The following is a 14,718-nucleotide window of genomic DNA, read 5'->3' as shown; positions in this document are numbered from 1 at the left end:
AGAAAAGTACTTTGAATAATGAATATCATAAAGCTTAAAGGGGGTTAATAGGAAAAAAGCATCACAGCAAGAACTACTCTGAGCACAGCAACAGTAGTGAAATAAAAAAAAGCAAAAAATTTGGTTCTTCTCTTCAAGTAGTTTACAAAGACAGAAAAATAGATACACACATCCTTGCACATATACAGAATACCAACAACTGGGAACCAATATTTGCTGACCAGATGAATATACACACATAAAAGGATTATGAGCTATATTATACACAAGAAGTTGCAGATTTCCCAAAATATATTATGCCCCTAGCAACTTGAGACATCAGGACATTATAAATGGAAATTTAGGCTAATAACCATAACAATAACCAAATACATATGATCAGCAATCTATAGCATTTAAATATTTGTTGAGCACCTACCACGTAGGCAGGAGCCTTGAGAGGCACAGAGGTGTATCAGAAATGGATCTGCCATGTACAACAACACAATGATAAAATAGAAAGTGATAAGTGACAAGAGGAAGGCACCATATATAATGAAACCTCAGGAGGAAGATATCTAATTTGGGGACCTGGAGGGTATGTGGAGGAGGTGATATTTGTCTGAAGTCTTAAATAATGGCTAAGGTGTGGACCTGCAGCAATAGGAAGGAAACAAAGACTGAGGAAATAGCTTGAGCAAGAAGAGAGAAATTTTTAATAAAAATGTATGCATGTAAGAAATTATTAAGTTGTTCTATTTGGCTACAGGTATAGGGAATAAGGTCGAAAAGGGAAGTTACAAATAGAAGGGGGTTAATTGTGAACTTTGAAACAACAGGCTTTTAGACTTTATTTTCAGCATTATACAGCATCATCACACATTCTCCCTCTCTCCTTCCCTTTCTCTTTTTGTCTAATTCTCTTTCCCATCTCCCCATATGGAGAAAGAGGAGGACAGGATCAGAGGCAGGGAGGCTCTGGGACTACAACTGCTCTGAAGATGGGGCACCTCGGTGGCTCAGTCGGTTAAGCGTCAGACTTCGGCTCAGGTCATGACCTCATGGTTCATGGGTTTGAGCTCCGCGTCAGGCTCTGTGCTGACAGCTCAGAGCCTGGAGTCTGCTTTGGATTCTGTGTCTCTCTCTCTCTCTCTGCCCCTTCTTGGCTCACACTCTGTCTCTCTCAAAAATAAACAAACATTAAAAAAACAAAAAAAAATTGAAAAAAAAACTGCTCTGAAGAAAAACAATGAATCCCCTAGTTTCAAGACACTCACAGGCTTGAACTTCCACCATTTCACTATAGTATGAAGTACTACAAATTGTTAAAAAACTTAAAAAAATATATATGGGTACTTACTGATTTCTTATTAGGCTGGCTGCTGTCATATCCAGTGGTAACATCCCGTATGTGCAATATAGCAAATGTCCCACAAAATTTTGGATATTCTTTTGGAGAATCAAAATTACGAATCCTTTCAAATATACTTTTGATGGTAATCGGATCATAACACAAGAAATAGGACGTTTTTGAAATGTGATAACCATATCTGCACAAAAATTTAAAGTGTTAAAATCAGATGTCAGATAACTCTTCAGGAAAGTACATATTAAAGATAAGCCTATTATTGTATTATGTAGAAAGTGGAAGTCTTTAGTTCAGTTTTAGAACTTTTTAAAAAGGATTGGCTATTTTCAAAACCAAATTTAGAAATCTAAAAGGAGAACCAAAAAATTGAGAAATTTAGCAATTGAAACTAGAAATTCATAATAACATAACTTACTTTTCATAAACCTTAGTCAGTTGTTGTTTCAATGTTATGTTCAGGGTTTCCAGGTAAGCTGCCATCTCAGCAACAACAACGGCTGCACTCACCCCATCTTTGTCCAAAACTGAAGTTCCACACAGAAAACCTGAGAATTAAAACACATTTTTGAAAAAAGGAGAAAACTTAAGCCTATAATAATTTCAATAGTTTTAGTGGTGCCTGGGTGGCTCAGTGGTTAAGCATCCAACTCTTGGTTTCGGCTCAAGTCATGATCTCACGGTTTCATGGGTTCAAGCCCCACACATCTGGCTCCACGCTGATGGTATGGAGCCTGCTTGGGATTCTCCCTCTCTTCCCCTCTGCACTCATGCTGTCCCTCTTTCAAAATAAATAAATAAACTTGAAAAAAATAATTTCCAGGGGCGCCTGGGTGGCTCAGTTGGTTGAGCGTCCGACTTTGGCTCAGGTCATGATCTCACAGTCCATGAGTTCGAGCCCCGTGTCAGGCTTTGTGCTGACAGCTCAGAGCCTGAAGCCTGCTTTGGATTCTGTGTCTCCCTCTCTCTACCCCTTCCCTGCTCATGCTCTGTCTCACTCTCTCTCAAAAATAAACATTAAAAAAAATTAAAAATACTAATTTCAATAGTTTTATTTCTTCAGAAGAACAAATGAATTTAAGAGCCTAGTAATAGATGATACCCCTTGATACTGAAGGTATTTAGGGAATTTTTAAGGGTCTTTTTTTCCCACAATGAAAAATGCAGCCACATATTTCTGAGTTCTCTATGGTTTTTACAACACAAAATGCAAAACCAGAAGACAAAACTCCTCTCCATAGAATTACTATATTTAAAAAGATGCCCTCATTCAAATTTCAAAGATTTTAATATTTACTACATACCAATTGACTCCTCAAATGCAAAAAGGACTTCTTTCCCATTTTCCAGGAGGTCTTTTATCCTACATCCAATCCATTTAAAACCTGGTAATGTTTCCTGAAATGCACAGAAGGCCACTCTAGTTAAGTGACTCCTCATAAAAATATAGTAAAGCCTATTGCTAAATGCACATAACACTCTCATAGTGATCTTCTGTTACGGTGTTTGGTCCACACAGATTTATAAAGTGGTAAGCATACAGCCAGGAAATGCTTGGATTCACATTGCCACGACTGATAAACTACTATTCATTGAGCACACAAATAGGTGATTTGCACCAAATACAGTCCAGCAGTTAAAAGTGGTGATACAGATAGTCACAAAGTAACATAAATACACACATCTATTATGATCATCCACTATTTATCAAGCACTGTTAGCGGGTGCTCTATATCACTGTCTTTTTAAATGCTTACAAAAACTCTGTTGCTGAAATAGAGGCTCAGTAAATTTGCCCAAGATTATGCCGTATATGAGATAGAGCCAGGATTCAATTACACTGCTTCTCAGAAACTGTCTTTTAGGCTGTATTATAAGTACTAATATAAGAGCACCCTACGAAGGGTGTGATTTAGTCCCCTTGAATAATTGAAGGCCATAAAGCTTTTTAATGATGCACTTACAACGTTATCACAGCATATGCTTGAACCAAGTGTTCCTTACTATAATACCATGGCCTAAATAAACCCAAGAGAGTTACTGAGCCCTTCTTTGGTAATTTGATTCAAGGACTTTTCATCTGATGAGCTACTGTTCACTTTAAAGACATGAACTGTTTGAGGTGCCTGGGTGGCTCAGTCAGTTGAGCGATCAACTTCAGCTCAAGTCATGATCTTGTTGTTCCCGAGTTCAAGCCCCACATCGGGCTTTGTGCTGGTGGCTCAGAACCTGGAGTCTGTTTCAGATTCTATGTCTCCCTCTCTCTCTGCCCCTCCCCCATGCATGCTCTGTCTCTCTCTCTCTCTCTCTCAAAAATAAATAAAACATTAAAAAAAAAATAAAGACATGAACTGTTTTATGGGGTGCCTGGGTGGCTCAGTGGGTTAAGCATCCAACTTCAGCTCTGGTCATGAACTCGCGGTTGGTGAGTTTGAGCCCTGCATCAGGCTCTGTGCTGACAGCTCAGAGCATGGAGCCTGCTTCAGATTCTGTGTCTCCCTCTCTGTCTGTTATTTCCTTGCTTGCACTCTGTTGCTCTCTCTCAAAAATAAATAAAGATTAAAAAAAAAAATGAAGATGTGAACTGTTTTAGAGTCAACAGAAAGAGCATGTGATAGACACTGATTCTAGAGCTGACCATTACTAGCTTATGATTCCCAATTCACCTCTCTACTTCCTCAGTGGGAAAAAATAAAAGCCAAAAACCTCTGCTACCTCCTTACATACAACACCACAAGGAAGCAAATTTATAATATTGGTCTCCAGAATCAGGTTCTTTTTTCTCTTTTGTGCTCATTGTATGTTGTTTTTGCCAGAGATATTAACAAGGAGAATGTTAACATTAATATATATATAATGTTAACATTAATATAATTCAGAATCTCAAGCTTGAATAAATTTTCAATTTCTGCTCTTTTGCTGTTTGTATTTCTTTAAAAGCCTGAGAATGAAAGTTCCATTTCATTAAAACAGGTATAATTTTATTTTATTCAGCCAATTAATGTTAAGACATGTAGCTTGGCTGTGGCTAAAAAAAAAAAAAAAAAAAAAAAAAAAAAAGGCCCAGAGGTGACATTTACACTGACAGTTTGGCAAAGATGGCAGAGGAAAAGCAATTTAATTGGCATCAGTCTCAGAAGCTCTAAAAACTGTCAGCTTAACTGCCTGAGACTCACAGAGGTTACAGATCTGTGCTGAGAGTGAGTCATTATTTGTTTTTTTGGATGGAGAATCATTGGGTCTTCATTTACAATTTAGAAGACTGCTTTAATTTTCTTAAGACTGAACCTGAAGAGCCTAAACAGTGGTCGATGATACCTACAATTTTTTGGAATGGAGTTTATGCTACTGATGAGGTCACTAGCAAGATTTTCTCAGGATGAAAACCAAGTATTGTTGTATGAAATAATAAGCATTAATTCAATTTTTAAAGAACATCTTATCTTAGTTCCAGAAATTCACATACTGGATGAACTTGGCTCAAGGTGTCTGAATTGTCAAAAGATGAGCAAATTTTAACAGAATTAGAAAAAAGGGGGGATTATAAATCAAATCAATAAAAGTCAGTTTTAGTGGGGAGGTGAATTTAATGTATAGAAATTGATTTAGAGGGGCACCTGGGTGGCTCAGTTGGTTAAGCATCCGACCCTTGATTTCAGGTCAGGTCATGATTTCATAGTTTGTGAGTTTGAGCTCTGCATTAGGCTCTGTGCTGATCGCTCAGAGCCTGCTTCGGATTCTCTCTCTCCCTCTCTCTCTCTGCCCCTCCCCCAGCTCATGCTCTCTATCTCAAAATAAATAAACTTGAAAAAATTGTCAGATTAATGGATTTAAGTAATAGCTCATGTAATTTTAAAAAAGAAATTGATTTAGAAAAGTAGCACACAGATATTATCTTTTCTTACTTCAAAATGAAATCCTTCTTCAAGTGCAATTGCCTTCAAAATTTTGGAAGAGACTGTGGTGGCTAACATATAAACGTTCTTCACATCAGCATTTCTTGATTTATTTTTCTTCCAGCAATCAAACATCCACCACCCAAACAAAGCTGCCAACTCATTCCCTGTGAAAACTTTCCAATGACCACTGGAGAGAGAATGAAAATTCAGTTCAACACTTTTATAACTTCTTATTAAAATTTCTTGACCCTAAGACATACAAACAAATTACCATCCTTCACATAGGAAAATCCAAGAACTATTATATGAGATTTTTGAGAAAACAGTACCATTTCTACCTCACCAGGGGTGAACTTTGGGTAGAAATGGCAGCAATGTCTGCTGAAAAATTATTACATTGTAACTTTTATTCTCTTACTTAATGAGAGAAAAATTTAGAATATGATATCCTATCTGTGTAAGGACATTTGTCACAACATTATAATGATAAAAATCCACAGCAACCCAAAGGACCAAGATTAGAAAATGATTGTATTCATAAAGCAATCTGTTGGGGTATTATTCCATTTTAAGAATTAATATTTTAAGGGGTTCCTGGGTGGCTCAGTTGGTTAAGCGTCTGACTTTGGCTCAGGTCATGATCTTATGGTTCGTGGCTTGAGGTCCTGCATCGGGCTCTGTGCTGACAGCTCAGAGCCTGGAGCTTGCTCCAGATTCTGTTTCCCTCTCTCTTTGCCCCTCCCCCACTTGTTCTCTCCCTCTCTCTCTCTCTCTCTCTCTCTCTCAAAAATAAAAATAAACATTAAAAAATTTAAAGAAAAGAATATTTTAAGCAATATTTAAGGACTGAAGAGTGTTCATAGTTCAATATTAAGTGGAAGACAATGAAAATATTAAAATATATATAGTATAATAACAATTTTATAGAAACAATTATAGCATATCTCATTTCTACTCATATCTGAGTAGAAAAAAATATAGAAAGGAAATGGCAAAATATCAGCCTAAGGGTTATCTTTGGATAGTGGGCTTCTGGGAGATTTATTTTCTTATTGTTATTATTTCTGATGAGCCTGTAAGACTTAAAATCAAAAACTGTTTTTCAAAGTTTTAAGCTTTTAATTAAATAACAGGCTTTACTTACTTCTCCTGAAGTTCTGCCACTGCCAGTCGGTCTGCATCAGGATCTGTGGCTAGCACTACCCGGGCATTTTCTCTCTCTGCCAGTCTCAAAGAAAGTTCCTGCAACAGCCAATTCATTGGATTTTATTGAAGATGTTAAATTCATTTAATTTCTAAATGGAGGGATGATGTTAGTTGATATAAATTTTAGAAGGAATATAAGTTTGGCTAAATTTAAGATAAGCCTAGGGGCTCCTGGGCGGCTCAGTCGGTTAAGTGTCTGACTCTTGATCTTGGCTCAGGTCGTGATCTCCTGGTTTGTGAGACTGAGCCCTGCATCAGGCTCTGTGCAGATGGTATAGAGGCTGCTTCGGATTCTCACTCTGCGCCTCCCTCTCTCTCTCAAAATAAAAAAATAAACTTAAAAAAAAAAAAAGCCGAGAAGTAGAAATATCCACTATAGAGATTTCAAATAAAACAGAATATATGGCTCCAATATAATTTAAATTATGTAAAGTAAGATGGTATCTACTTTTGTAAGTAATCATTGTCAAATGAGTTCTATCTATTTGATGAAGTTTAACACACTCATAATAATTTAAATAAAGAAAAAAAATACCAGCACAGATTCTCCTTCTTCAGGATTTGGGCATTTAACAGTAGAAAAGTCTGGATCAGGATCTTTTTGTTCTGGTACTGGAATAGGAGGCTTAAAACCAAACACCTGAAAAGCCAGCTGCACATAGTCATGTCCGACCCCATGAAAAGATGTATGTACAAATTTCAAGGTGGTCTTTGAATTTAATTCCCTGTAAAGGAAAAGAATTATTCAGTCAATATCACAAAACTTGGTACTTGTGGTATAATTAAAATAAGTTAGAGAAAAAGCTAAAATCTATTTTTTAGGATAAAGCAAATAAACTCAGCAAGCCAGGATGCTTTCTAGCAGTAGTGTTAGCTATTTATGGAATAGTAAGAAAATATGGAAGTAAGGCAAAATCAAATTTTAGAAGAAATTTCCTGATCTCATACAGAGAATACATATATTTAGCTATAATTTTTAATGGCTTTATGAGGAAGCAATTAATATACTATACAATTCTTCCATTAAAATGTACAATTTAATGGCTTTTACTACATTCAGTTATTCAAACATTACCATAATCAATTTTAGGACATTCTCATTACCCCAGAAAGAAATTGTGTACCCCAGAGCCACCACCCCCTAACGCTCCCATTCCTCCCAGCCATAGGCAATCACTAATATACTTTCTGTTTCTGTCTCTACAGATTTGCCTTCTCTGGACATTTCCTATAAATGGAATCATACAGTATGTGGTCCTTTGTGACTGGCTTCTTTCACTTTGCATGCTTTCAAAGTTTATCCATGTTGTGGTATGCATCAATATTTCTTTTTACAGCTGAATGATATTTTGTTGTATGGATATACCATAGTTTATTTATCCATTCATTAGTTGATGGATATTTGGGTTATTTTCACCTTTTAACTATGATGAATAGTGCTATTTAGCTATATTCTTCATATAATCCATAGCCAACACATTTTTATCCCTATTTCTTTCCTTTATTTATCTTATTGTATGGTAATACTATCCTACATTCCCCCCGTAGATACCTGTGAAAACAGATCTTTTTAAGATCTTCCATGTATCTTCTGCAAATGTCCTGCAGAGGATCTCTCTTCAGTGGGCTGGTATCCACTAAATTATCATTCCAGGAACCATTCCAAGGTTCCACACATTCTTCTATACATTTCAGAATTTCTTTGTCATGAGGAGATGTGATCTGGGCACCAGTTTCCCAATAAACCTAGTTGATAGGTAAATACAGCTATAATTACTTGAAATGTAGGCCAGATATTTTTTGCTACAGTAGAGATCTTTGGCTTTATAAAGAACCATACCAAATTAATCAAGTAGAAACTGTCAACACGGGACTAAAGTAATATGAAAGGATGTTGATGATAAAGATTCCTCAGGGACTCGTTAATAAAATGATCATGTATTATTTTCTCTTTTAGAAGTATACTTTAATAACAATACAAGTAAAATATAATCAGGGCACCATTATGACAACATATTAATGCATACATATACCATAGTATTCAATCATACTCTTAGATCTATAACTATATACTACAAATAATCTAAGAAATTATGGGATATCCATAAACTTTGACACTATAAAATTTTAGCATTATAAAGTAGTTCTGTGATAAAGAAGAAATTATCAGCTATAAATTAAAGTAGAATTTATGTCACACCAGATAAAGTCTAGATCAGGAAAGATAACTAACATGTTAATTACTGCATATACATTTCAGTATATGTGTTTTCAGTATTAATCAAAATACATTTCATTAAGCTGTCAGTTTGTCAAGTGGCTTGATCAACAAATTAGGAACAGTTAACAAAAAAGCAAGAAAATGTATTTCTATAATTCATAGGATCTCAAAGTTAGAAGGGACTCTGCTTAGAAAATATCTATACTGACTTCTACCATATATAAGACTACCCTCTTTTGCATCCTGAATGATGAAAAGAAGAATACATTTGAATATAAACTATGTAGTAAGCTCTGTGCCAAACAATATGGTAGGCTAGATGAAAATTCTCACAATATAAACACCTTAAAATGTTAGCTAAAGTTGGGAAAACATTATCTAAAATGTATAGCTTAGTTCATAAGAAGAAAAAGGAAAACTCCAGGCAATGGGAAAAAAGGAAAGAATTGAACACCAGAGTGATGAGGCTGTGAGCTAATGCTGTGACTGCCTGGGGTTTGGGAACTATTTCCCTGGTTCTTGAGTTGTAACACCCATGTGGAAGGCAGGAAATTTGAGACCTGAGACTCCCCTCCCACCCCTTGTGATCAGTAGAATTACAGTATAGAGGCTCTGCCCACTATTCTAGAAAGGTGATGAGGAAGCATGTCTATTCTTCTGGGTATGAAAACACTTTCAAATCTGAGGTCGAAATTAACACAGAAATTGCTCCCCATCAGCGAAACTCCCGAGGATTCTAAAGAAATTAAAAAAACAATACCAAAAAACTAATCTGAGTGATCCTCCCACAGTCCAAGCCATAAAAAAGATTGTATCCATAGCCTATATCCATAGCTTTCAGAAACTCACCATAAAAATTTATAAAACATGACAAAAAGCTCCTGGCCTTTCTCCTTGCCCATTTCTTCTTGCCTTTGTATATGGATGTGATGCCTAGAGTTACAACCATTATATGATGTCCACACTGGCGAGAAAGGCCAAAAAACTGCAGAGATGCCAGGCCCAACAACACTGAGCTACAGAATCCTGCCAGTAGCCACCTACCTTTGGACTTTATGTGTGAAAAATAAACTCCTATCAGCTTAAACCATTTTTGTGGGTTTTCTGAATCTATAGCAGAAAGTATCCGTATTTGATTCAATAACAGAAGAATCCATGCAACAAAGTATACCCAGGAACAAACTTCAAAAGAAATATGAAAAATCTATCAAAAATATTTAAGGGGTGCCTGAGTCAGTTAAGTGTCTGACTCTTGGTTTCAGCTCAGGTCATGATCTCACAGTTTTGTGGGTTCAAGCCTCACACCGGGCTCTGTGCTGACAGCATGGAATCTGCTTGGGACTCTCTCCCTTCCTCCCTTTCAGCCCCTCTCCCACTTGCCCTGTCTCTCTCAAAATAAATAGACAAATTTAAAAAAATATTTAAAATGTTACTAGAGTATATAATAGAAGTCTTGAGAGAACAGAAAGATACATCCTGTTCATGAATAAAGAGACTCAATAAAAATTGTAAAAACATTGAAGCTGCCTAAATTAATCTACAAATGAAATATGATACCAATAAAAATGTCAAAATAATTTTTTCCCAAGTGGAAAAAATATAATACCACGCATGGAAAATATAAAGTCAAAAGGCAAATGATGATATGGGGGAAAATACCTGCAAAACAGATGACCAAGAGCTATTTTTCACATAAAAAGAGTTCCCAAAAATCACTAAGAAGAAGAGCAATTACTCAAGAGAAAAATGGACAAAACCTTTAACAGACTTCTCCGGAAATGGAACACAAATATCATGTAAATAAGTGAAAAGATGCTCAACCTCACTCACAGAACAGGTGCAGATTAAACCTAACATTTTCACCTGATTGGTAAAGACCAAAAAGTTTGATAATATGAAAGGTATACATTGTTAGTGAGAGTATCAATTGGTACAACCACCTTGAGTAGAGAATGACAAATTTTCTTTCATATCCCTTTGACTCAAAAATTTCACTTCCAGAATTTATCCTATAGATAAGTGTCATAGAAATATAAAGTCAGCCACAAATGCAAGCCCACTTATGTAATTTTAAATTTTCTAGTAACCACATTAAAAAAGAGAAAAAGGAAGAGGTAAAATTAACTGTAATATGCTTTATATAACCCAATATATCCAAAATATTATCATTTCAACATGTAATCTATAAAATTAATTAAACATCTCACATTCTTTTTTCCTACTATGCCTTTGAAATCCGGTGTGTATTTTACACTTTCAGTGTATCTTAGTTCATACTAGTCGTATTTTAAATGTTCAAAAGCCATAGGTGGCTAGTGGCTACAATATTGGACAATGCAGCTGTAAGATGATAAGAATAAAAGCAATTGGGGCATTGGGGTGGCTCAGTCGGTTGAGGGCCCAATTTTGGCTCAGGGCATGATCTCATGGTTCATGGGTTTGATCTCTGCATTGGGCTCTGCACTAACAGTGTGGAGCCTGCTTGGGGTTCTCTGTCTCCCTCTCTCTCTGTTCACCCCCGTTCATGCTCTCTCTCTCTCTCTAATACATAAACATTAAAAATTAAAAAAAAAAAAGAATAGATGCAACAGCTAACATTTATTGAGCATTTATTGGAGCCAGACACTATACTAGGCATTTTGCATGCAGTATCTCCTTTAATCATCACTCTTACCCTATGACATTGGTTCTATTATTCCCCCTAGTTTGCAGATGGGGAAACTAAAGCACAGAGAAGAGAACTTGCCTGGGGTCACAAAGCTTCTGAGTGGCAGAGGCAGGTTTTAAACCCAACCCATAGTCTTAACCCCTATTCTAAATAGATCTACCCTATGACCCAGCAATAGCACTGCTAGGAATTTTCCCAAGGGATACAGGAGTGCTGATGCACAGGGGCACTTGTACCCCAATGTTTATAGCAGCACTTTCAACAATAGCCAAATTATGGAAAGAGTCTAAATGTTAATCAACTGATGAACGGATAAAGAAATTGTGGTTTATATACACAATGGAATACTACTTGGCAATGAGAAAGAATGAAATATGGCCTTTTGTAGCAATGTGGATGGAACTGGAGAGTGTTATGCTAAGTGAAATAAGTCATACAGAGCAAGACAGATACCATATGTTTTCACTCTTCCTGAGAAACTTAACAGAAGACCATGGGGGAGGGGAAGGAAAAAAAAAAGTTAGAGAGGGAGGGAGGCAAACCATAAGAGACTCTTAAAAACTGAGAACAAACTGAGGGTTGATGGGGGGTGGGAGGGAGGAAAAGTGGGTGATGGGCATTGAGGAGGGCACCTGTTGGGATGAGCACTGGGTGTTGTATGGAAACCAATTTGACAATAAATTTCGTATTAAAAAAAACCAACTATTCTATACTGACTATGCAAATCTACTTAAACATATGAACAAAGACATATGTAGAACATTCTTTGTAGCACTGTTTATGAGTAGCAGAAGATCAGAAACAAATGAAATGTTCCTTAACAGAGGACTGGTCAAATAAACCAGGATTCGTTTATACAGATTTTTAAAGAGGAATGAGGCAGACCTATCTACCTATCAATTGATCAACTGAGAGAATGATCTCTAAGACTGTTTCATGCTGTTGTGTGAAAAACAGCAAGGTGTAGAACACTATATAGTACTCTCCCATTTATGGAAAAAAATGTGGGAGTGACACTCTCCCATTTATGGAAAAAAACATGGGAGTGACAAATACATATATAATTATACACGCATAGACAATCTCTGGGAGGAAACAAAACCAGAAACAATATTTGCTTCTGAATAGAGGTACTGGGGGAAAGAAATGGGAGAGGTACTTTTGGCTGTTTAACTTTTTACACTGTTTAACTTTTATCCTTTTTATATCGTGCTTATATTTTAAGGAAAAAAATCTTTGAGGCTCTACTATGTGACAAATACGTTCACCAGGAATGACTACCATAACAGGTGAAGTCCTTCCACCCCTGAGCTTATAAGCTTATATTGGGGAAGAGGGTTGGGGAAGGTCAAACAAGTCAATAAAGAAGCAATTCATCCTAAAGAAAGCAGATAATCAGAGACAGTGATAAGTTCTGTAAAGGAAATAAACAAGATGATGAGAAAGTCACTGAGGGAAGTCACTTCAGATAAGATGGCTTGGGAAGGTCTCTTCAAGGAAATAACATGTGGGCAGGAATCTGAAGGATGAAAATAAGCAAATCTGCAAGATTAAGGAAGAGCAATCCAAGCAGAGGAAAAAATAATTACAAAGGCTCAGAGGTGGGAAAGGCTTTGGTATACTGGAGGACCAAAGAAACAGAAAGAAACAGTAGTGTGAGTGGAATGTAGTGAACACAGGAGAGGAATGAATGAAATGAGGTTGAAGAGGTAGGCAGGAGACAGAGTCCTGGAAACCCCAAGGTAAGGAGTGTGGATTTTATTTGAAGAGTGAGAAGCCACTGGAGAATTTTAAGAAGGAAAGTAACATGACCTTTTCATATTTAAAAAAAATCATCTGCTTGTTTGGTGGAAAATGGATTTCAGGGAGAACAACGCGACCAGAACGAGACCAGATAGGATGCCATAGTTCTGACATAAGATAAAAGTGCTTGACGACGGTGGAGGTAGAAGTGAGCAGAGCAAATATATTCAACATACATTTTATTTTATTATAATTTTTTAAAGTGTGTTTATTTTTTACTTATTTAGAGAGAGTGGCGGACGGGTAGAGAGATAGGGAGAGAGAGAATCCCAAGCAGGCTCCATGCTCAGCTCAGAGCAGACCCTTTCCTGACTGTGAGATCACAACCTGAGCCAAAACCAAGAGTCGGACGCTCAACCAACTGAGCCACCCAGGCACCCCTCAACATACATTTTAAATGTAGAATCTGTAGAATCTTTTAGTGGGTTAAATGTTAGGAGTGAAGGAAAAGGAATAATCAAGAATAATTTTGGGGGGTGCTGGTTGGGCACCTGGGTGGGGGGTAGGATCAGCTCCATGCTAAGTGTGGAGCCTGGTTGGGATTCCCTCCTTCTCTCTCAGCCCTTCTCCTGCTCATGAGCACATGGCATGCACTCTCTCTCTCTCAGTAAATAAATAAATAAATAAATAAATAAATAAATAAATAAATAATTTTTGGTCTTTGTTTGGGTGGGTGATAATGTCAATTTACAGAGGTGGGGAAGATTCAGGGAGGAACAAATTTGGGTGTGCATGTGACAGGTTGTGGGGGAATTAAGACCTCTATTTGAGAGACACTAATTCTGAAATGTCTATTAGACATCCCAATGGATATCAGGTACATAGCTGGATTTAGAAATCTGATCTGATGCTCAGAGGAGAGATCTGGGTTCTCAGCTCTCTTTGACAGTTGACTTCTCCTTCCTTGCAACTCTCTTCTTATCCCTTTGGTTTTTATGGCACTAATCTCCCCTGGTCTATCCTCTATCTCCAGCTCTTCTTCTTTCTGCCTTCCTTAAAGTTGATGTTCCCTGGGGATCCCTTTTGTACCTATTTTTTACTATATACTGTCTCTGGGCCACTCACCCAACTAAAAGACTTCCAAATATTCTTACATGTTCTAATATGTATGATAACCCCCAAATCTGTAACTTTAATCTTAGATTTCTCCCCAGAGAAGATCTATATATATCCAGTCACCTACCGGATGTTGCTACCTGGTTGGCCCACAAAGACCTCAAACTTAATATGTCCCAAACTGAATTAATCATGCTTCTTCTCTGCCTCTGTGCATAGTAACACTACCCATTTAGCTGGCCAGGGCCAAAATCATAGATCAGTACTAAATCTTCTTTTCCCTAATAAAACAGAGTTCAGTGTACCTGAAGACCTCCCATACAAGAAGAAAAACAAATATAAGATCATGCATTCATCATCCAGGAGCCCCGAACACTGGCTCAATACTGTTTGCTGCTCTTCACCCCTCTCTGCCCTGCTTTCTGCCATGGAGGCTGACACATCAAATGGATCCTACAGCCAACGGGGAGTCCCAGTAGAAGGTTGGAGGAAAAGGAGAGTGAGATAAAGGTACTGTTCC

At 37.1% G+C, this 14,718-nt stretch overlaps 1 protein-coding gene across 1 annotated transcript in view; it reads right to left on the bottom strand.

The window, feature by feature from the left end:
- The window catches only part of PGM2L1 (phosphoglucomutase 2 like 1), a 49,915-nt gene that overhangs the window by 10,062 nt on the left and 25,135 nt on the right, over positions 1–14,718 (bottom strand). Inside the window, exons 6-12 of the mRNA XM_003992730.6 lie at positions 8,003–8,196; positions 6,986–7,175; positions 6,389–6,486; positions 5,251–5,431; positions 2,650–2,743; positions 1,764–1,893; positions 1,340–1,529 (exon numbers count right to left, since the gene is read on the bottom strand). Coding sequence (XP_003992779.4) covers positions 1,340–1,529; positions 1,764–1,893; positions 2,650–2,743; positions 5,251–5,431; positions 6,389–6,486; positions 6,986–7,175; positions 8,003–8,196 — 1,077 coding nt within the window. The remainder of the gene's footprint in view (positions 1–1,339; positions 1,530–1,763; positions 1,894–2,649; positions 2,744–5,250; positions 5,432–6,388; positions 6,487–6,985; positions 7,176–8,002; positions 8,197–14,718) is intronic.

The sequence above is a fragment of the Felis catus genome, chromosome D1 (genome assembly GCF_018350175.1).
Source record: "Felis catus isolate Fca126 chromosome D1, F.catus_Fca126_mat1.0, whole genome shotgun sequence".
Lineage (NCBI taxonomy): Eukaryota > Metazoa > Chordata > Mammalia > Carnivora > Felidae > Felis > Felis catus.
Note: the sequence above shows the minus strand (reverse complement) of the source record. Positions and strands in the feature narration are given on the sequence as shown.